We start from the raw sequence: 24,226 nt of genomic DNA, 5'->3' as shown, positions 1-24,226 counted from the left end.
AGCACCAACGCAAGGACTAGACGGTTAACTGTGAATTCCAGGGTAACCCAGCTCACCTTCCAGCATCCTGATGGCCCATACATACATTCATGAGCGTGTTACAGACGAAGCTGTAGCGATTGGCTGCATTGTCACTAAGGATCTTGCCCAGCATTGAGTAATTGATGCTACGAGCTGAAGGATTCTCAATAAAATCCATCATGAAGTCCGGATCCCATCTCAAGTTAGAATTTGCAGGCATCACATTATTATATATGGTTTGCTTAACTTTTGAACAGGCACTACTGAGGTTACAAGGAAAAGAGTTAAAAAATAAAACAAGAGTAACTAGAAAGCGATTTCACTTAAGGACAGATTCAATGGCAGCAAATGTAAGGTATTCCTGGAGAAGAGTCACATTAGTCGTTTGTGATTCCACCTTCTTAATTGACTGGGAAATACCGGTCTAACAGACAGGACTAAAGCCACCCCTTAAGTGGCAGTAATTACAGGGTTCTATACTCTCTTTCTTGGCAGAGGACTTATATAAAAACGTGTCAAATGTGACTGAAGCCTGTAAGCTTGCCATCTGGAGTATGACCTGTTCAAAATGATGAACAATGAACTGTCACCAGTGCTTTTAAACATCTCCCTTTTTACTGTCTTAACTCTTGCCACGCTTCGCACTCAACTTTTCATTCATTCTCACTCAGCAATAGCTCTTAATTTGTTTTACTTTCTCACTAGAAATGAAACAAAAACAAACTGTGCTTCGTTGGTTCCCTCAACCTCCCAATACCTTGAGTGTCATTTTAATGAAACAGACCTCAGCAAATAGTAAAGTGTTCTCTCTTTTCTAACTTAATTCTACCAATCTATTCATGTCTGTCTTTAGAACCCAGAAGAATTCTGCTTTTCTTTCTCAATTTTTATAAGATTCAGCCCCCATTTTTCTTTCAGTCTAGAGACTTCTCTCAAGTTGACCCTCTGTTACCTCCAGCTGAGAGTGCATAATTTTTCTGAATTCTGTGGCTCATGAAGAAGTGTCCTTACTCTTTGTTTCTAGACTTCCTGTATCATGTATTATACTCTGTCCAAATGCACTTCAATGTTTTAATAAAAAGGTAGCTGTTGGGGTGCCTGGGTGGCTTGGTCGGTTGGGCGTCCGACTTCGGCTCAGGTCACGATCTCACGGTCCGTGAGTTCGAGCCCCGCGTCAGGCTCTGTGCTGACAGCTCAGAGCCTGGAGCCTGTTTCAGATTCTGTGTCTCCCTCTCTCTCTGCTCCTCCCCAGTTCATGCTCTGTCTCTGTCTCAAAAATAAATGAAAGTTAAAAAGAAAAAAAAAAAGGTAGCTGTCATCTTAGTCACTCTCAAATTCTTACCACCCTCTGTTGCAGGCATCTAGGGAAATAAGGAACCAATTCAAACATTTTCTTCTGAAATTGCCTGCATCCGAAAAACCTGACAGAGTAATAAAATAACACACACATTGAAGCCAAAATGACTTATGCTCACATCTAGGTTTCATCATTTATTAACTTATGAATGAGGAATAATCATTTATTGTCAGAACAATCATTTCTACTTCCTGAGGTGGTGGGCAGATTAAAGATCTTGATGGCAAGGACCCAGAACAGTACTTGGCACGCTAAGTACCAGCACAATCAGGGCAAGATATCATCAGTGCTTTTTCTCCCAAATAATCCTCTTACACAACTTTATTATAAATGCTCCTACAGATATAATTATTAAAACTGTTTTTATTAGCATACTAAGAGAAATCTCACCAAGTATCTAGCTTTTGTTTCACCATTCTTCTTAATCCCAAGCTACAAATAATGCCTGACATCAGGGATTCCTGAGGGTTGCACCTGTCCTCCATTTCTTTAATTGAGGAAACGTTAACCAGCGCCACATCTTATGATGTAACACTGGACTGATCCTCAGCTTACTGTTGGTCTCCTAAATCTCCACACACTCACTGCACAGGACTTGAATTCACTGAGTTAACATACTTGCACTACCCTGAGGGAACACTAGGGGTCAAACAGGCTACTGGGGGTCTTGGGAAGTTCGCTATTTAAATAAAACAGGGCTGTTGCGAGAACCAAATCATGTATGAGAAAGCCATCTGAAAACTGTAAACTGAAACTTAAAGCTCTCTGTAAGTAAGAATATGAGCACAGTTATTATTATATCATTTCTGTAGAAACATATTTCCTAAGACCCACTCAAATGTTCTACGAGCAATTATTTGGAAACCTAGCTCATTTCATGATGATACTCTCCCATTCTTTCCCTATCAATACCATTAAAAATATCATGGTTTTTTTGGATTTATCTTCCATTCACCAGCTTTTCTGCGGTGCCTACTAGGAGCCAAATAAATGTTCTTCAAGGTATCATAATATGGCAGTGAAGAAAATATCAAGTTCCTCCTTTCATGAAACTTACAGTTGAGAAAGAAGCCAGACCATAAATAAATATGTAGGTTACCCAGTGGTAGCAAATGCTAAGATTCAGAAAATGACAGACAGGAGGAGTAAGAGGTTGCTATTTAAAATAGGGTGGTCAGTAAGGTAGAGCTATGAATGTACTGTGGGCATGGACATCCAAGTAACAGGGGAGAGATTACTAGAGAGGTAACAGTAAGTGCAAAAGCCCCAAGAGAGAGCGTGCTCAGAGTTTGTGAAGACCGGTAAAGAGGTCCATGTGGTTAGAATGGCATAAACAGAAGGAAAGAAGAAGAGATTATATATAGCAGATCCTGAAGGCAGTTGGGACTTTGAATTTATTCGTATAGATAAGCCGCCACTAGAAACCTGCAAGTTATTCTTGTTTGAAAAGGATGACTTTTGTAGGTATGCTGAGAATATGCTAAAGAGAGTCAGGGATGCAAGCAGAGAAACCAGTTATGACTCTGCACTAGTCCAACCAAGAGCTGGCAGTAGTGACAAAGCAATGGCCAGTAGTCACATTCCACACAAACCAGGAAGACAGAGCTCCCAGAATTCAGGAACAAGTAACTGTAATTGATGGTTCTTTCCTTCCTTCTAGATGACAAATTTATTTTGCAGCCATTACCATCTCCTTCCCCCCACCCACAATTAATCATCAAAATTTCCTCAAAATATCATTAAGTATGTATTTTCTAGCGCCTGTCTACTGGTGGGGGCACAGCAGGTGCTAAGATGCACAGAATCATAGGCACTCAGGGATACCATCTGCAGTAAGACAGTCAAAGAGGCAGAGAAGCCAAGGCGGTGAGAAAGTAAGCATGCAAACACAAACAACGTTCCAGGTGAGGTACTAGCAAGTGCAAACTATAGAATGTTTACTCTCAACTTTATCTCAGAATTGCAATCAGAGCTAAACATGCATAGTAATTGGCAAAAGGAGGTTAAAGCTACAATGAAAGATAATTCAATATGAATTCTGGCAGATATGATTAACGTTCATTATTAACAAGGATGACAATATCACAGTCAGGTCACTAACAAATACAGGCATGATGCCATTCCTATTGATTTTCTTCTACCCACCTGAAGAGGTCTCCAAATTTACTTCTGAGGTGGCTACATGACACATAGAGATCGTAGAGGTAGGCTAAGATGCATCTCTCGGGGGAAGAACATTCTGAGGGGTTCACAACATGCTTTACCACACCACACAACCTGAGGAGAAAAATATGTGAAGACAGGAGACATGTATTTTGCTAATATATATGCTATTATTTGAATCTTTTAGAATAAGAATATGTGCAGCTATTACTTGGGTAAGGAAAAAGGTATTAGATTGTTGATACAATAGTAAATAATTGAATAAGGTATCATTTTTTCTATGAGGATAATGAAATACAAAATGATTTTTATTTTTTTTTATTTTTTTATTTTTTTAATTTTTTTTTCAACATTTATTTATTTTTGGGACGGAGAGAGACAGAGCATGAGCGGGGGAGGGGCAGAGAGACAGGGAGACACAGAATCGGAAACAGGCTCCAGGCTCTGAGCCGTCAGCCCAGAGCCTGACGCGGGGCTCGAACTCACGGACCGCGAGATCGTGACCTGGCTGAAGTCGGACGCTTAACCGACTGCGCCACCCAGGCGCCCCCAAAATGATTTTTAAAAAGACTTTGGAAATACCATTAACAACAAGAAAGGAAAGAAATTCCTCCATACAGAAGGAATGTATGGAAGAATCCATCAATTAAGTTGCTATGACCAGAACACAAGAAGAAAGTTGTAGTAGACAATCTCTCTTCAGTAAAAAAAAAGAAGCTATTTGCAAAGATTCTTAAGTCCACTCCTATGAAAAAGAGCAAATCTCTACATCAGTAAATCTGTGAAATTCACTTTCAGGACCATGAACTGGTTCTGGCAAAAACTTGATGAATTCAGGATTTTAAGTCACATTCTCCTTCCTTATCCAAACTAGAAACAAATTTTAGTTTACCTAATGTAAGAATTTAAAACCTTTTCTTTTTAGTGACATTCCCTAGACGTCTTTCAACTCAGAAATACCATTACTACTCCATTTCAGTGCCCCTTTCCCCCTATCAAAACGATGGCCCCTTTGGCCACAGTTCATTCAACATAATACTTCATATAACACAGAAGTAAACATTAGTGGTCCATTCACCTATTTATGAGTCTGATTCCACGATTACCACCTTGTATTCTGTTATAGGATTCAGTAATACCACAATAGCGTCATAGATGACTCAGATTTTGAAGCTAAGTAGGGCTTTTGAAATCATCTGATTCACCTTCCTCCTTTTATAAAGAGGGCACTGAGGCTCAGACAGGTGAAGTAACTTGCCCACAGGCAAAAAGCTAGTTCACAGCACAAACAAGAGGGGTGTTTAGGTCTCTAGATTCACATCCAGAGTTCTCTCTGTGATTCAGGGGATGGGGGGAAGCCAAAGAGAGCCTAGGCTGTTGAGGCCAAGAAGGATGCTACAATCAGAAATACCAGAGGTAGAACCCAGGAAACTGCAAAGAAATGACAATGCTGCACCCCAAGTCCTCTGAATTGATATCAGCAGACACAGCAACCAGAGAGCTGATAAAAGTAGTCAATTACAGCAAAAGTATCCTGCAATTAAGAAGTAGAGGATTCGCTATGTTGGTAACTAGATTCACATAACATAAATTCCAGACATATTCTAAAAAGCCAAGTATCATTTTGTGATTAAAGTAAACAAACGGGCGCCTAGGTGGCTCAGTTGGTTAAGTGGCCTACTTTGGTTCAGGGCATGATCTCTCAGTTCATCAGGTCGAGCCTCATGTCAGGCTCTGTGCTCACAGCTCACAGCCTGGAGCCTGCTTCAAACACTCTGTCTCCTTTTCTCTCTACCCCTCCCTCACTGGCACTGTGTCTCTCTCTCTCTTTTCAAAAATAAATAAACATTTAAAAGAATTTTTTTAATTTAAAGGTAACAAATATTTATTGAGAGCTTGGTAGGCATCCAGAGTATAGCAGTGTTGCCTTGATCTTTTTCACTTGTCAGAGATAAGAAAACATTTTGCACTGAAATCCAGCATATTCATATCAGTACAAAATAAGATCTTTGCAAAAACATTGATCCTTAGTATCCATGATAAACTAAAAATATAAGATCAAATATGATTCTATGAACATTTAATAAATAATAAATTTAAACTTAAAATAAATGACACAAATAAATTTTAAAATAACAAAATTTGTCAAAACCTATAATATTGATTTCATTACTGACTCATGGGTTTCCATACACAGTTTAAAAAGTACAGTATTAATCCAATAGCATGAATTTGCTCTAACTCAGAATGACTTTCAGCAATCTGGGAGATTTATTAGCCATGTGATATTGAGTACATCACTTCAACATACACTTCATTTAACAGGACTGAGTCTCAATTTCTTGATGTGTAACTGGTACCAATTATTCACTTTTACATGGTAGTTGAGGGCTATTAAGTAGTCATATATTTCCTGAATTCAAAAATGTTTATTTTCAAACTTTTAAAAATATCTGGGATGTTTCAGATTTCAGTCAATAATCTACGTGTAAAATTAATGTGGTAGCATTCCCTTTTCCCCAAAAAACTGCTATTAAATGGATGTCACTCTGGAATAAATCATAAATTGATTACCTGTGCTAATTTACACACACACATACACACACACACACACACACACACACACACACACCAAAAAAATACTGTGAATCCGAAGAACCTCATGTTTAAGTTTAGAAAGAAAAAAGGTAGAAAAAGAGGTTGTCCTTTTTTTATATAAAGCCCTGTAGAAAGGAGCCGGCAGTGGACAAAAAGGAGCTCCACAGAGGACAGTTCTTTATGTTTCTCTCATTCCTGTAACCTCAGATTGGAGTGGGGGATATGAGGACACAGTCCAACATCATGAACAGCAGTAAAGAAAACTTTAGCCTACACTTCACACAAACGAAAAACAAACTACAAAACAAGGAAGTCATTTGTTCTAGATTAACTTTTGTCAAGATGTTTTTAGTTTACAAAAGAAATAAAATTGGGGCGCCTGGGTGGCGCAGTCGGTTAAGCGTCCGACTTCAGCCAGGTCACGATCTCGCGGTCCGTGAGTTCGAGCCCCGCGTCGGGCTCTGGGCTGATGGCTCAGAGCCTGGAGCCTGTTTCTGATTCTGTGTCTCCCTCTCTCTCTGCCCCTCCCCTGTTCATGCTCTGTCTCTCTCTGTCCCCAAAATAAATAAACGTTGAAAAAAAAATTAAAAATAAATAAATAAATAAATAAATAAATAAATAAATAAATAAATAAAATTGAAGAAGCAAATCTCTAAGGTAAGAACGCATGCAAAGCTTATTTGGTCTAGAATATAAACTGAAATGACATCAGCAAAGCAGCTGGCACGTATTCATCATTTGTAATAGGCTATGGTTCAGGGTAGCAAATGATGCAGTGCTCTGAATAACTGGTTTATACTTGTACAAAGTATGGGCAGGAAAGGAAGGGAGGAAAGACTCATACACTACTAAGAGAACATTATCTTTCATGTTTACATCTCCTTCTCAAACATTTTCTGGCAAAAGTAGTCTTTAACTCTATCTTTTAAACTGAAACCAGCACCTGTACTATTTTTCCTCTTAAAATCACTGTAATATCTCATCACCAATTATACATGGAAAACATTAATTTGAAAAAAAATAATGATATTTAGTATACCAACCCTTCAAACACCTGGGCTGTCTGATCAGGATTCAGGATCAGACAACTATGGTACCGCCTGAGAACAGCCACAATGCACACACACAGTCCCGTTGTGTAACTTCCTGCCAGGCTGGAGGATTTCAGGAGCAGTTCGGCTTCCACAACACTCAGTTCATTTAGCAGCTACAATGGAAGAAAAGAGTGAATAAAAATGTAGCTGCCAAAATGATAGGAAAAACATTTATCTTCACAAGCCATGAATATATTGAGTTATTCTACCACCATCTTATCTCACCCATTATCGTGTCCCCGGACCATATGCCATATAACTACAGTGTGAGAAAACAAGCCCCCTAGAATTAAACTTTTTTATGTTTAATCCCTTGCCAAATTCTACAGTTTTTCTTTTGTCTAGACATCATGGTATATATAGTCAGGAAGTATCCAACATTGAAATATCTACCAAAACTTGAGGGAAGCCCCAAGTTCTAGACCAGATGATTTCCCTACTTCTCACTTTTTCTTCTCTTTTCCCTTCTTTTTAAGAAAACAGATGTTATTTATCATTATTTTCTTGTTATCAACAAACTAACACCTCCAATAAGCAATAGAAAACAAGTTTAAATTCTACTCACTAATAACACAATAAATGAACTCAAGTATGTGTATAAGAAATCTAATGGGAGACGAGCACCTGGGTGGCTCAGTTGCTTAAGCATCTGACTCTTGATTTCAGCCAAGGTCATGATCTCAGGTTCACTAGATTGAGTGCAAAGTCCAGCTCTGAGCTGTCAGCAAGGAGCCTACTTGGAATTCCCTCCCTCCCTTCCTCTCTCTCTCTCTCTCAAAAGAAATAAACAAAAAAACAAAACAAATGTTAATCCCTTAAAAAAATGGAATGTGACAAATCAAATTATACAGTTTTATTTTTGTTCTTAACCTAAAATATACCCTACAATAAATGGTAAATTTTACCTTTTCTTAAGCAAAAGACAAAAATCAATCCTCAAAACCCCTCATATTTTTAAATGACTATTATATATTTTAGCCCCAATTATAATTATTTAATTGAAAATTATGGACATAGCTGCCATTAAAATGCTAGTTGAATACTGTTGATTCAGAAGGTCTCAATTATTCAAAAATACAGTGGTCAGCTCAATTTAAGTTGTACGATGTCTAGCAGGTTTGCTTTCCTAAAAATCAGAGAAGCAGGGTCTCTCTGACACCTGTATTGCGAAGTCAATTAGTCCATTGATGTTCAGCGCTGGCTCCATAAGATCAAAGATGAGTTGAATATGGTGAGCCAAAGGGAGATGATAGGATGTTCCTGAAGCGAAGCTTGTGATTTGTTCCAGCACATTATTGGAGATCTGGACAACAAAAATGTGAAAATAATTAGAAAAGCAGTACTTAAAATTATTTTAATTTTTTAAGAAATTTGAATTTATATATTGCTCTCAAAATTTAAAACATATTTCCACAGAAACCAAATCAATATAAAAATCAAACAACAATCAATCAAACCAATATAAAAATCAAACAACTTCCTTCCAAATGTATTTTGAAGATACAAGGCAAGTTGTCATTAAGATTTTGACCTAACTATCCTAATGGTAAAACTGCTACAAATGCTAATTAATTTCCAGATAACATTTATTTGAATATCAATGGATTTGTAAAACAACACAGATCTGGTTTCTTCTAAGTAGTATTTTATTTCACTCATTAACAGATTTCTCCCTTATCAATAGTAATGCAGGGCCAAAATGTATTAAGTATTGCATTAGGGATTATTTGACATAGTGTTGGTTATTATTATTATAAAGTAAAAATATTTGTGAAAAAAATAAATTTCTCTGAAAAGGGCAACCTGACACTTAAAACTGAACTACTTAAGAGTTTGAGATGATTGTGAATATGTTTAAAAAGCATATTTATAGGGGCGCATAGGTGGCTAAGCCCATTAAGCATCTGACTTTGGCTCAGGTCATGATCTCTTGGCTGGCAACACAGAGCCTTCTTTGGATCCTCTGTGCCCCAACCCTCTTTCTGGCACTCCCCCCAGCTTGTACTATTCTCTCTCAAAACTAAGTATTTTTTAAAAAACGTATTCATAAAACCAAACAAAGCCAAAAGTATATACTGCATGAAAGAAATTGTTACGCAGTGCAAATGAATAACCCCAAATGCACAATACACAGTTTTAAATGGCTACCTGAGATGTCACTTGATGCTGATCAAAATATGAAAGGAGCTGAAGTTTTGTGAACACAGTCTCCAGAGTTGGAAATGCTTCCTGTTTGTTCTTCCTGGTTTTTTGTCCTTCATCTCCAACTAAACATACAATAGATACATTACTTTTCATTTCATAGAAGCTCTTGACTTTTTCAGTGGGTACTTTCTATTGAAGTATAACATATATGAAGAGGCACACAAACTATGAATATCTACAAAGTAAAAACACTCGCATAATTGAGACTCAAAGCACAAAATCACACACCAGATCCCCGGAAACCCCTCAGTCTCCTTCTAGTCCTCTCTGCCCCAGGAAACCAAGATCCTAAAGTCTAAAGGCTTGGATTAGTAATGTCCAGTTTGGAACCATGAGAGATACTTTTTACATCCAGCATCTTTCATGCAACAATATGCTTCTGAGCTTGATCCATGTTGTTGAGGCAACTTTAATTTGTTCTAAAAGGAATTTGTTCTAAAAGGAGTAATTCTCATTCATGTATAGTATACCAATGTGTGATATACCACCATTTATTTCTTAATTCTAGTGAGTAGTTTCCATATTTTGGCTATTAATGGGAAATAGCTCTATAAACATTTCTAACTCTTAAAATATGAAGACAGCAACAATGAAAGGGGGTAAAAATTACCGATGGTCACAGTGACAGAACAGGATACATCACTGGCATCTTCTTAGGGCATTCACCAGGATATTAATCCCCCAAAATTTAATATGTAAAAAAGGAAATTTATACCATTCTAGCATTGTTAGGGGTAGCAAAGAATTAAATCTCTCCACATAATGTTAAAGTGCTACATTTATCAATTTAGCATGAAGAAGTTTTAAAAAAATTCCAAAATAAAAAAAAAATTATAAACACTTCTTATCCCAGGGGACTCTAGTTCTTATTAACAGTACTAAGGATAAGACCCAAAAGAATTAAGTACTGTGTTAAATACCTTTAAATACATGAATTTATAAAGACAAATCTAAAATAAGAAAACAAAAAAACAAAGATCAGATTATATGCTTCCTAAGATCGTTTCCAACACTACGATTCCCAGGGGTCATAAGAAGGGAGCTCTACCACTCATATCTTATTTAGGAAAGTTTACTTTCAGAGCACCAAGGCCACTTTACTGATTTTTTTCTATTAAAGACACAAATATTTCACTCAACTCAAAACTATGTTGATAAAGGTAAATCTAATGGTTTTAGAAAATAACACTGAAAGAAAAGAGATCCTCTTTCAAATATAAGGAAGCATAGTCTAGATGCTTCATGCTCATGTGCAAACACACACACACACACACACACACACACACACACACACACATTCAGCAGGGTGTTTTATTTACTAAAGCTAACAAACCCTGATACCAGAGTAAATAGAATCAAAAGGTGAGTGGTAACAAAAGTTAAGAGGCTGTGCCACTTTTGTTCAAAACACCATATCTAACACAAAGAATAAGAACAAAGAAGTTCATTAAACCTACTTGTTTTTCAATATCTATTCTCAATTTAACTATGGTGGTTTGCCTTAAATATAGCTATTCACATGTAATAAGCATGTTTAAAATATCCAAGTTTTGAATTTTCCATTTACTAACATCATTGATCCAAGGCTGAAAACTCACATCAATGATTTTGGGTATAATGTACTGTAAAAGTGAAGTTAACATATTTAATCACTCCTTCCTGGAAACAAAACAAATAAACAAACAAAAATAACACATCTGAAGTATTGCCACCATGAGAACTCACAAATGCATCTTGTGTGTGTGTGCATGCATGTGTGTGTGTGCATGTGATTGTGGTTTATGCTAAATAGGATCTATTTACTTACAGGTAACTAACTTCTTAAAACCTCATATAAAGAATATACAATTGATTCTTGGCAATTTCCATTCACTTTCAAAGAAACATTTAAGAAATTAGTGGTAGTTCTCAATAGACTATTTTAATGATATTTACATGAATAACAATTTAGTCATAATTTACAGATTTTCCTCATTTACTTTATTTAATCTGCTTTCATAATATATGTTATTGCTCTTATGTTGCTTAACTTTGGTCTCCTTTTTAAAAAAAAAGTGTATGATCCTGACATTTGTCTTTATTCTCATGGTAAACTTCATTAATGTACTTAAAAAGAAAAAAAAAAAAAAAAAAACACTGACAACCAAAGATGACCAGCCAATGTAAATAGAAAAATGAAGATTGACCATGTTCAACTGCAAGTGTCATTTAAACTCCTAGATAAGGCCTGGCTGATCTGAGACCACTTCTAATGATTTCCTCAGAACAATACGAAACCACTATATAGGCACAAATCAATAGACGCTAACACAAACTATATTCTCCTGCTTTACCAATTCTCTTCTTTGCTGAAACGATGGACAAATTACCATTAATCTGAAGTACAGCTAGCTAGCTTCTGGCAAGCATAGTAGGTTTTAAGGAGGGACTTAACCTTTGACTATTTATTATCAGAAGGCAGCTCACTACATCCCAAATTAACACATATATGATTGAGGAATTTTATCTAAAATGAGGAAAAGACTGGGGCGCCTGGGTGGCGCAGTCAGTTAAGCGTCCGACTTCAGCCAGGTCACGATCTCGCGGTCCGTGAGTTTGAGCCCCGCGTCGGGCTCTGGGCTGATGGCTCAGAACCTGGAGCCTGTTTCCGTTTCTGTGTCTCCCTTTCTCTCTGCCCCTCGCCTGTTCATGCTCTGTCTCTCTCTGTCCCAAAAATAAATAAACATTGAAAAAGAAATTTAAAAAAAATAAAATGAGGAAAAGACAAATATCCCCACTGCAAATGCCACTCCACAGTGGTGGTTCTATTGCTGATAACTCAAAAAGTAGCATGGAACAACAAAGATGTTCTCTTTGTGAGTTCAAAAGTGAGAAGTGCCTATTTAAAAGATTGGTACAAAGATAGGACAGACTGTAGTCGGGCATTAAACACTCACTGTGAAGGAAGGAAGTAGGCTCAACAGAAAAAGACACTGCACTGTTTCCTCCCCTTTCCCATTCTTCTCAACCTCCCAAACCCCCAAATTCCCTAAGAGCTGGAAAGACTCTCTACAATTAGTGTTGATAAAACATGTATTACTGACCCTTCTAAAGAAGACAGTGTCCACCCAGTTCCCAAGTACACAAAAAGAAGTTTCAAATCCCTTTGCTAGCTAGTTACAAGGCTTCTAAATTCAACCTTCTAAATGCAATCCATTTCCTCTTTTCTCAAACAAAAAGAAACAGCAAAACAACTGATCAACAGTTTTTCTTAAATCAGGTTCTTTGTTTCGGGGGTGGGGGGGGGGGTGGGTGTTTGTTTTCTAAAACCAAGCTCAATAACGACAGGCCAACAACAACAAGGTTTCATTTCCCATCCACAATTCTTGGTTGTTCCCTCACGAAGCCAGTGTGGTACAAGGTCCTTCAGGGGCAATGGACGGGAAGGGGGTCAGGGAAGAGCTGTAAATCACATGAAAGTTAACCCTCCCATTATGCTCTCAAGACAACTGCCACAGACATCAGACACCTGCACTACCACATTCACACTGAAAACCATCTTGCCTTTGTACCTTGCTTCTGCATGTGCACATCTACCGATAGAGAGGACAAAGAGCTATTTGTATTAGTTCTCTGTACTTTTCTCTTGCAAAGATCTAGTGTGGACAAGCTCTAGGAAAACATCTGGTTGAAATCTAAAGACCAGAGGTCCTGGGGAGAGAGAGGTTCCTAAAAATGTGTGTCTTTTGTACGGAACAACAACGTAGGGTTCCTAGAGGAGTCTGTGCGAATGCTGTATAAATAGGGAAAACCCAAACACTTTTTTTCTTTGAATATTTAAGTAAAAGAAATAAACACCAGTAATGGCAGTGAAGTATATATAATGATATCTTATTTTAAATCTTATGAATGCCTGATAAAATAAACAATCCTTGAAAAGAGTAATTAGGCAAATGTGAAGTGGATAATTACAGAATTCCAATTATGCAATGTGGTGACATAACATAAGGCATAGTTTCATGTAAAAAAAACTATGTCCAAAGCATGGGGAAACGCTGTTCCAAGGAAAGAAGGCATTACCGAGCAAAGAACCAAATTTCTGTGTAACTTGAAATCGCTCGCTGTTATAGGCAGCAACCTACTGCAAGTATCGTTCTGACTAATGTAAGAAAAGATCAGCAACTACACTGTCATGCTTTTCAATTACCGTGCAAATGTGAGTACTCAGAGCAAACTACAAGCCTAAAACAGGATGGCAGAGAACTGAAGTAGTGGAACTCTTCCAGACTAAGGGTTTCCAATTCATTCTTCAGTACTTCATTTAGGTACTTCCCATATAGGAAATATGGGAAGGATTTAAAAAAAAAAGGGGGGGGGGGAGGCAGAAAATTAAAATTAAAATTAATATAAAGCTTACTACAAATGGAACCAAGGCCTTAAAATTTCAATGTGCTTATTCATATTTCAAGATGACAGTCATTCATGAGAGGAAACACTCTGGTGACAGTGACATCCAGGACTCTGATAAAGCCTGTGCTAACAGGAAGGCCAAAAGACAGCCCAATGGGAGCAAAGGCATTAAGGGTCTTTACCCCCTGTCTCTGTGGTGCTCTTCTTATTTAGGATTTTCAAAATATCTTTGGTAATCTTCTTCAGCTGATGCTTCGCTTCGTCACGCTCTTTGCCCACTCCATAAAGCAGGATTGTGCGCTGGTTACATTCATGACTTGAAGATTCATCCTGAAAAACAGAAAATGCATTTTGAAACCCTTGTTGGCAGGGGCGGGGCTGCATTTCCCATCCATGAAATGCACTAACCACAGCCTCTCGGTGCTGGCTGGCGGTGGCATCCCGCCCACCTTTCAATTCACCTCAACCTCCACTGGCAACACCCTTGTTTTTCCAGTTTGGAACTTGCTAAAGTAAAAAAAAAAGTGTCAACTGACCCGAAGTCTTAATAGAAGCATTTGATGTGGGCGTACTCTACAGAGTAAGTTTTGACTCTTGAAAACTTTTCATTGTTTAAAATTTAACATGGTATTAATTTCACATCATATTACATACTATTTAGTCACACTTTTTCCTTAAGGAAAATGTTACTTCTTAGTAAGCTTGGTTTTCTATATAAAGCATCACTAAATATTTCCTATTTCAAAAAATGATCTTGCTATGATCCTCAAATACTTTGAGAAAAACTGTTCCATTGGCCTCCCACATGACTGGGTGAGGTGTATGTATATTTATTTCCAAATGACCTAACAACAAAGAGTCCAGGTCTCGTTAGGTGTGAGGTAAAAAGTTGCAAACGCAAACACGTTCAGTACCACCTTCCTCTAGGGGAATACCTCCCCATCCCTGTGCCGCAGACACAGTAAATTCAAGCACTATTTTTCCCACAAGGGAAAAGAAATTATGTCATCACAACATAACACACACACACACACACACACACACACACACACACACACACACGAACACATTCCTTAGCTTAAGTGAAACAGTAGAGGGTGTATATTCTCTCCTAGGACTGGTTTTGAATTTTTCTCTCTAAATTCTCTCTCAGATCCTATATTCTTCCATTTTCTTAGTAAGTTTCTATCCTTCGGTACAATCACTTTTCTTATCTTTCTGTATATGTTCATCCGTTACGGGCAAGGACCCTTCCTAACAGTACCTAATTCTAAGGAGCTTGAAGGAGAAAAGAGTTTCTTCTAGGGAAGACCAAGTGTAATGTGTTGCTAGTGGCTAAAAAAAAGAGCAGAAGCCTGGAGACTTGGGAAAATCCCAATGCTTCATTTGAAGTACTTCACATGTGCACTTTGCACAAAGTCACATTTTACTCTTGAAACGAGAGCCCGTTTTCTAAGCTGCTGTCACCTTCTATCACTGTCCTCACACGCTTGCATTCAAGGCACCCCTTTTCTCCCCACCGATACCCTTTTTGTTATACTCCACCAGAAATATGCATTTGTATACCCTGCCAGTCCATCTTGCTACCCTGTCCAGAATTAGTAACATTTTATGTGTTCAAATTTGCATCTTAAAAAAAAAAAAAGAGCTAGGAGCAGGTCTCTTCTAGAAACTGCTGTTATTAATATTCTGACTATCCCAATTTCCTCTCAAGTTTCAAAAGACAGACCTAATCACGGGATAAAGTCAACATAGAGAGTGATCCCTACATTTGGCTGCACTGAGGCATGACCTGAGCTGCTTATTAATTTCCAATTTTTGTTGCCATTACAGAGTACTGCTGTTGTATTTCTTTTTTGTCTGACGGGATGTGTACATGTGAGCCCTGTAAAGGGAACAGGGGGAAGGCACTAAGAACACTGTACAAAACTCAGGCAGTGCCAGCCATGTGTCCTGACAAATGTATTTAGTTAAGGCACCTGTCAAACAGTTCTAATGTAAACTTCTGTGTGATGGGTGATGGAAAGATGTCATCAAAGTTACTGAACAAATGCTTTTAGAGGATCTACCTACCTTACCTACCTTGGTAAGACAAGATGGTAGGGACTCTGAGAAAAGACAAGGATGAATGCTCCCTGTCCTCCATGAGCACAGATTCAGTGTCATAAAAGTAGCATTTGCAGAGTTTCAAGCTCAAATGGTGATAGTAAAAGAAGTTACCTTGGAAAGACCCATGTGCTCAGCACAAACACAGAGATACTATGGCTCCATACTGTACCAATAACAGCCCAAGTTCAGGGTAAGAGAGAGCTATGGCTGTATTCAGGTTGTGGCACTTGCGGACTCCATGGTCCTGAGTCTTTCTGTCCTAATGAGCCTTTCTGGGCCTCGGATGCTTCCCCTGAAACATTGGCTAACACCACCTTCCTTGTAAGATTTTTGCAAGAATAACTGAGATGAAGCATGTAAAGCACTTAGCAAAGCAGCATATCAGAGAGCCCATCGCTGTCCATTCAGGTTTCAACACTTCCACTTCTCACTTGCATGCGCCCCAGATCCACACCAAACTGTATTACTCAACATCTCCTCAAGGCACCAGGATGCTTCCTTCCTTTGCTCTTGCTTCTCCTGCCACCTAAAATACTTACTCTCAATAGCTTGACCCTCATGTGTGGAAGTGCTGTACACAATTACAGCATCAGGTCCCTCACTGTCACCTTAGTGTAGTGAATGCCCTTGGGCCAGGAGGAGGAAGGAGGGGAAGAGGGCCTTTGGAGCACTTGCCACAGTGTAATTCACTCACTTTTGAGGTATTTGTTTAATGTCTGTCTTCCCTGCTCCTCTGTCAGTTTTGTGAGGGAGAACTCCAGGTCTGTTTTATTCACATTTATAGTCCCCTCGATGGCACTGTGTAGGCACTTAATTTATGATGAATACATTAAACAATGAATAAATAAGTGGACTAATGAAAGAACACATGACTCAAAGAATAGGGCAGGGATGAAAGTAAGAACAAAAACGTTCTGTAGAAAACCTAACCTGATAGCTAAGTGCTGATAGAACTGAAGAGGAGAAATGAGAAGCAGAGAGAAAAAGCCAAAAAGTCTGTAGGGTGTGGAAACTCTCTCAGTGGCCTGAATAAAAAACAATAAGAAGCAAAACCAAAAAGTACTGAAGGAAATTGGGAAAGAATTAGGCATCTGAGTGAATGTGCATCTCACTAGATTTCAAGATGGACTCACTAGATAAAATTTGTTGGGGGGGGGGAGGGAAGCAGCTTATAAAGACAGGGAGCTCATGAATTCACCTGTAGGTGAGAGGAATTGGAGGCACAGGTGGATACATATTATAAATGTCGAGTAGGTGGTGTGACATGAGGACTTACACAGAGGTAACAGCTTAGAGGTAAGAGCAATATGTCCCTGGGAGGGGTGCAAAACCCCCAGGTTCTCTTTGAGGGGAGGGGACAACTAAGAGAGTAGAGACAGGAAGGAGATAAATAAGCCATCAAATGATGCACACATAATCTCCATAATTAACAAGATCAGTGGACAAGTGGGGGTCACATAAGTCGGGGGGGGAACATTAAGAGGGCCATCGACAGTGTCAAATGCAGCAAGAAGTCTCAATGAATGTTGCCTCTCTGACTTATTTAAAAAAAAACAAAAACAAAAGCAAACTACACATCAACTTCAAAAGAGAAGTTTCTCTGTAGGGGCAGAAAGCCGGAAACAGGATTGTAGTAAGAGTAGATGGTGAAATGGTAAGGGTGAGACAAGTAACCTGCATTTACTAGTAGTTGGTCAGGAAGAACAATAGCTTGAAAGGTGGAGGGGAATAGGTGTATTAGGAAAACCAAAGGCAAACTCTTGTTCCAAAGGTATGTTTCAATTAAAGGAATCTCCATGAAGGAAATCCAGATTGGAAGGTAGATAGCTGATACAGGAGATAGGAAACAATGGTTTGTTGTTTGGATTAGCTTGTAAAGAAAACCCAGGACAACTTTCTACTTCGGGGAAGAAAATGGTAAAACTATAGGGAAATTTGGAGGTAAGGAAATAAGAAACTTGAAAAAGCTTTCATCAGTTTACTGGCTCTGATTTGCTCAGGGAGGTGGACCAGAAGCAGCCAAGTCAAGAGTTTAGAGTGAAGGGATGAAATTAAAAAATCAAGAAAAATATGCATTTAGCTGCAAAAGAACCATTAGCCTCTATATGGGGCCTGAAGACCCTATTTGTGTCTGATAATTAATATTTTCAGGTAAATCATGATAGCTTTTACTAGTCTTCAAAGATATTTCAAAAGTGACTGTTTTTCATTAGCCCACAAGATTTGTTTATATCAAATTTTTGTACTTACAGAAAATCTACGTCTTCAAGTAGCAATTTATAGTACATGAGAACAAGGTCAACCTAACAGAATGGGCCAAATATTTCCAAAAATTCCAATGAGTTCTCTGTTCCTTCAACTAGGTATTAAAAAACCGTCAAGTTGAATAGTTGGTATCTGTATCAGATACATACTCCATTATTTATACCCTGAAGGTCACAACTTGCTGGGCAGAAAAAAAGAATCAATTGTCGTGTTTCTGGAAGGCCGGCGACCCGTCTCCTGCTAGCCCGCTGCTGTGCTTGGGTTAAACAGGTCATCTCCCGTATAAGCTAAGTTCTGAAAATCTCATCCTCAGGACCGATTTCTCTTCTTCTTCAGACAATATCTGACACTCACAAAGACTTAAGTGAGCAACAAACTGGGAGGAGACATGTCCAAAAGCCCTAGAAGGCTTGGAGTACTGAAGAAATTAAAATAGGTATCTTGAGCTAAATACCCTTACTGGTAAGAATTTGAGTTAATTGAAGTCAGGTCTCCTCTAAGTCATCATCAAAACCTAAGTGATTAGACATGTTGCGGAAGCGTGTATGTGTGTTCATAAGACGGGATAACAGAGGTGATTATCAGAGCTGTGTACTCTCCTTTTACCTCATTCATATGTCCTGGTATTTCTATACTGACCCAATCATCGGAGAATTTTAAAATTAATAAATTAATGTTCTTTTTAGAAGGAGACAAAAAAGAATCCCACTCTAGATATACTTCCTTATCTTCTAAACACTCATGAAAAACAGATGAAGTAAATGTGATGGTCCTAAAAAAAAAACAAGATATTGCATTTGATACTTCCAACACTCTATAATTGTGTATGTTTAAATATTCAAATGTAAACCCAGCAGTCATCATGAAATAAATTGCACAGAGCGCCCTACCCCATATCCCAGAAAAGCAGAAAAACTACCATTTAAAAAAAAATGGAGCTACTTACATAAAGATTTTGTTTATCTATTAAAATGAAAAACTCTTAAAAGAGGCCTCCAAATTATTTTTTCGCAGAATCTTTCAATATGTCACATTACTCTGTTTAGAATAAATGACCTTCCAAATAAGTGTGACATGAGGGATAAGCCTTGGGCAGAGGTGTAATACGAAGAGAGCAGACATGCATGGAGAGGCTGTGTCAAAGGAGTAAGAAATTAGCAGCTTCTTCTCATTTGTTACTCCACCTGAAATGGAAGAACTCCTTTAAATCCAAAAAAAAGGAGACTCCTTTCATTAGATTTATACAGGAAATTTTTGTTCTACACTAGCTTAAGGCCCATGGTATGGCTGAAATGACAGCTCTGGGCAAGAGGCTCAACGCATCCTGGGGGCACAATAAAATGAACATCAGTGCGCTTGACTATATTTACTAGTCCTCTGCTTTCAAGCAAAACAATCAAGCCAGGGATGACAGATAATTAGATCAAGATGACATTTTCTTTTGCAAAATACCCCACACCCAAGAATCTTTACTTGTGGAGAATGTCTCATATTCTACCTCAATTTTTATACTCAAACGGGTAAAACCACTAAATTCTACGAGTAAGCAGTGCCTTAAAATGCATGTGTTCATTCAAAACATTCAATAATGTCAAAATGACCACACTTTGAAACCATGCAATGTGAGAATTAAAATATCCTAAGACCTAATCAAATGTCTCAATTATATCTCCATTCTCTTGCCCTAACCTGATTCCACAAGGAACACCAGGTCCTACCATTTCAGGACATGGCTCTCTAAGTTCAGAGTAATCCAATTGAAGCAAATATTTTCAGAGAAGCAGACTACCTTTAATAGATGTGGCAAAATAAACCAACCAATTAAACCACTTACATGTAAAAATTCTGGGCTACAAATTCATTTTGTGAAGTCATCTCAATCTTAGAAATTAACCAAATCAATCAAAATCAGTCCTGTTTCCAATGAGAATACATACAATTATAAACTGCATTTGCTGTTGTTTATTAATGACAGGCTCAAGTGTACAACTTGTTCTACTTCTCTGTACAATAATATAGCTGACTCCCAAAAAACAGGTTTGAATTGCATGGGCCCCACGTATGTGCAGACTTTTTTCCTTTTAAGATTATTTATTACTTATTTACTTATTTATTTATTTAGAGACAGAAAGAGAGGGAAGGAGGGAAGGATGGAGGGAGATGGGGAGAGGGGCAGAAAAAGAGGGAGAGATAGAATCCCAAGCAGGCTCTGCACTATCAGAGCAGAGCCTGACATGGGGCTTGAAACTCACAAACCATGAGATCATAACCTGAGTCAAAATCAAGAGTTGGACGCTCGAGTGACCCAGGTGCCCCTATGTGCAGACTTTTTTCAATCAATAGAGTACTAGAAGTGGACTGTTACATTTTTTTTTCTCTAGCTTTTACTGTAATATAGTACATAATACATATAACATACAAAATAGCTGTTAATCAACTGTTTGTATTATCGATTAGGCTTCCGTCCACAGTGGGCTGTTATTAGTCAGGTTTATGAGAAGTCAAAACTTATATGCATATGTCAATTATACATCATTAAAAACTCAAAATTTTTTTTAAGCTGTAACGCGAATTTTTGACTGCTGTACCCCTAATTTGCACATTGTTCACGGGTCAACAGTATACTTTTTTTTAACGTTTATTTATTTTTGAGACAGAGAGAGACAGAGCATGAACGGGGGAGGGTCAGAGAGAGGGAGACACAGAATCTGAAACAGGCTCCAGGCTCTGAGCTGTCAGCACAGAGCCCGATGCTGGGCTCGAACTCACGGACCGTGAGAAAATGACCTGAGCCGAAGTTGGCCGCTTAACCGACTGAGCCACCCAGGCGCCCAACAGTATACTTTTATAACCTGAGATGATTCACTTGAAAGTGATCTACATGGGTAATTGGCAGTCAATTCCTAATGAGAAAATTCCCAGAGAAGATTTACAGATAGGTGGTTGTGAGTTACAATCAAAGGAAAGTTAATTTAGATCAGGAGCTGGGGCCTTTTGATTTACCCCTCAAATCACTATTCATAGCCTTCTAGGAATTTGGAAATATAAATTCTTCATAATGTAGTAAGATGTCAGTATCCTGAACTAGTGTTTCTTTAGTATGGCATATTAATTTGTTGAAATCAGTAATGCTCTTTTTTTTTTCCACAAGCCTTGTTTCATCTGAGTACCTTAAAAACACTTCATAAACATCCTTTACACTAAAGTTTGCAATTGGGTGTATAGGCAAATATGACTTCTATTTTCTTGAAAACAGTACAACCATTCCATTCATGGTATTTACCTCTTGCTCCAGGGCCTCAACAAAGTAGACATGGGGGTGGGGGGTTAGGTCGACCAGACACTGAGGGAGGATTTCTAGGTGCACAGTGGTTACAGGTACAGGCTCTGAGATCAGTTAGAATGGGGTCCCTACTTCACTCTGCTCCTCAATTTCCATCATACAGAGAACGGAAACAAGATGACTATCTACTTCAGAGAATAACAGAGATCATTCAACAAGTTAATTCACGACAATATAAGAAGTCAAATGTTGGCTCTTATTATTCTGAAGTGTACGTAGGCATAAAAGTGTTTTCCACAAGTATACTATTGTGTCTCCAAACCAAAAACCAAGTATTAAAATTTGATTAATGCAATACATTTCAAAATAGAAATAACGTAAGAATTCCCACTTTTATAGGACTCCACTATCACACCTCTAGATGACTAACAGATTGGGATCATTACATGACTCAAATTTCTGACTGAAATTACTAAAATATTTTTTAAAGTTTATTGATTGATAGAGAGTGAGCACACACAAGCAAAAGTGGGGGAGGGGCAGAGAGAGAGGAAGAGAGACAATTCCAAGTAGACTCCACACTCAGTACAGAGCACCACGAGGGGCCAGATCCCACAATCATGAGATAATGACTTGAGCTGAAACCAAAAGTCACACTTGGTTAACCAACTGAGCCACCCAGGTGCCCTGAAATTACTCAAATTATAGCTTAATCCCAAACTCCTAATGCCAACAAAATTCTCAGGTTGGTTTAAATCAGTGATCTTCAAAGTTTACTGTTCATAACCCTCACTCGGAAGGTTCTTTAAAGTATGGCTAAGGGGTGCAACCAGAGTTTCTGATTCAATGGAGCTAGGTTGGCTAAGTCCAAGCATGTGCATTTGTCACAACTTCCTAGGCGATGCTGGGCGGCTGTTCTGCACTTTGAAAATTGGGGGCGCCTGGGTGGCTCAGTTGTGGTTAAGCGGCCGACTTCGGCTCAGGTCATGATCTCGCGGTCCACGAGTTCGAGCCCCGCGTTGGGCTCTGTGCTGACAGCTCAGAGCCTAGAGCCTGTTTCGGATTCTGTGTCTCCCTCTCTCTGACCCTTCCCCATTCATGCTCTGTCTCTCTCTGTCTCAAAAATAAATAAACGTTAAAAAAAATTAAAAAAAAAGAAAATTGATGTTAAAGATTATTTAACATACGCAGAGATAGACCCACTCAAAATTCAAAAGAAAGAAGTAACCAAAACATATGTTCACACCAAAGGCACCAAGCCAAGTGGATCTACTGGAAATAAAGGGACATTACAGTTCAAATCTTGTATGTGTGTGAGAGAGCATCAAAAACATTTATGTAAAGGTAACAGAGAAACAGAGATCCCTTAATTTAATAACATATTCTCTGCCCAACCAAAAGCTAGATTACAAAATAATTGTTTATATTCAAATTCTATTTAAGAAAAGCCTGAAAGACACTTTATATAATAAGCCTGGCAATGGATACAACTGTTTTTCTTTTTTAATGTAATTTTGGAATCTTCAAATTTATAATGAGAGGAAACTGTTTCACGTACGAAGACTTGATCAAACACAGATTTAAAATAATGACATTATTAGCCAGGAAAAAAAAAACAAGGGGCAAGAGACTTAACATCCGTATCAAGCACACGTTTTGAGTTAATGTAATTACTTGTTAAAAGGTAATATATCACCCAGCTTGAGCACAGTATGTTTTCAGGTAAATAATCATCCGAGAAAGCAAGCTCGCAATCTTCTCCGGGAAGCAGACTTTGAAAAGCTTGATCTCAACATGGATTTACTGTGTACATGGGAAACAGCCAAAAGAACTCATAAAGTATCAAACTCTATGGGCAGGTCTCACCAAACAGAAGCAAGATTTTAAACTGCATTTTAAACGATGAATTCTTGCCCATCCTGCCCCACATTTCTCAGGGAAATAAAAGCAGAAGTCCTAAAAATGGCCAGACGGAAATAGAGTGTCTGCACAGCTTTGAGTCCAGGGCACTGGAAGGTAATTTCTGATTGTGAAGTCCTCTCTTCCTCTCTTTTTCTCTAGAACACTCAAGACTTTACTGATGAACACTCAGAAGATAAAGAGTTATAACAACTAAACTAAGACATTAAAAGGAAAATACCAGACGCTACTCCGCAGGTTGCCTTAACTGCCAATTAATGGATACATTTAAATCCTCCTGAATCAACAAAACAACCAGGTAATTTTATATCTAAAAGTATTTGACAAATACAGGTGTTTACATGATGATGAATGTGTACATGTTTGTCAAGTTTTCTTAAAATTGGAAACCTTTAATAATGTCAATGCATGAACTTATTTGGAATAAAAATGAAAATACAAGCTGTACTAATGGTGTCAGGAAAACCATTAACTTCTTCATTAAACACACATACGCACGCATACACACACACACACGCAGCACAGAAATAAAATACAAATGGTCTTATTTATTTTACCTGGAGTGTAAAATGAGATTTAAATATAGACAGATGGAAATAATAATCTTAATATCAAGAATACTCATTAAATAAGATATAGTCTATGCCACATTAGCATTCCCAATGCATAATTTCCAAAAAAAGGTATCAGTGAATGCACAAATAAGAGTACATAGCAGTAGCAAAGAAGATTAAAATCTATGATCCTATATCAATTTAATACTGGGTTTTGTTTAGTTTTTGTTTTGTTTTTTTAAACAGGCGAGGGGGTGTTGAAAATTGA

The 24,226-nt window shown here is 38.1% G+C and overlaps 2 protein-coding genes across 30 annotated transcripts in view; one reads left to right on the top strand and one right to left on the bottom strand.

Moving 5' to 3' along the window:
• Nucleotides 1-24,226, bottom strand: part of MED12L (mediator complex subunit 12L) — a 699,797-nt gene that overhangs the window by 67,778 nt on the left and 607,793 nt on the right. For 19 of the 20 annotated variants that reach the window (XR_007155629.1, XR_007155628.1, XM_047875167.1 and 16 more), the window contains 6 exons: nucleotides 14,010-14,157; nucleotides 9,382-9,500; nucleotides 8,393-8,536; nucleotides 7,183-7,346; nucleotides 3,524-3,655; nucleotides 57-284 (listed from right to left, as the gene is read on the bottom strand). Coding sequence is in view for 18 of the 20 variants with exons in the window: in XM_047875167.1 (XP_047731123.1) it covers nucleotides 57-284; nucleotides 3,524-3,655; nucleotides 7,183-7,346; nucleotides 8,393-8,536; nucleotides 9,382-9,500; nucleotides 14,010-14,157 (935 nt within the window). In the remaining 2 variants the exon portion in view is untranslated. The remainder of the gene's footprint in view (nucleotides 1-56; nucleotides 285-3,523; nucleotides 3,656-7,182; nucleotides 7,347-8,392; nucleotides 8,537-9,381; nucleotides 9,501-14,009; nucleotides 14,158-24,226) is intronic. The other variant, XM_047875180.1, reaches the window with a different exon arrangement.
• P2RY12 (purinergic receptor P2Y12) overlaps nucleotides 1-24,226 on the top strand; it is a 47,482-nt gene that overhangs the window by 20,002 nt on the left and 3,254 nt on the right. For 8 of the 10 annotated variants that reach the window (XM_047875198.1, XM_047875197.1, XM_047875196.1 and 5 more), the window contains one exon: nucleotides 23,546-23,702. The gene's annotated coding sequence lies outside the window, so the exon portion shown is untranslated. Of the gene's footprint in view, nucleotides 1-18,575; nucleotides 18,638-22,572; nucleotides 23,703-24,226 lie in introns of those variants that run through there. The other 2 variants (XM_047875204.1, XM_047875203.1) reach the window with 2 other exon arrangements.

This window comes from Prionailurus viverrinus, chromosome C2, assembly GCF_022837055.1.
Source record: "Prionailurus viverrinus isolate Anna chromosome C2, UM_Priviv_1.0, whole genome shotgun sequence".
Lineage (NCBI taxonomy): Eukaryota > Metazoa > Chordata > Mammalia > Carnivora > Felidae > Prionailurus > Prionailurus viverrinus.
The sequence above is the reverse complement of the archived record's forward strand: the minus strand, read 5'-3'. Positions and strand labels throughout refer to the sequence as shown.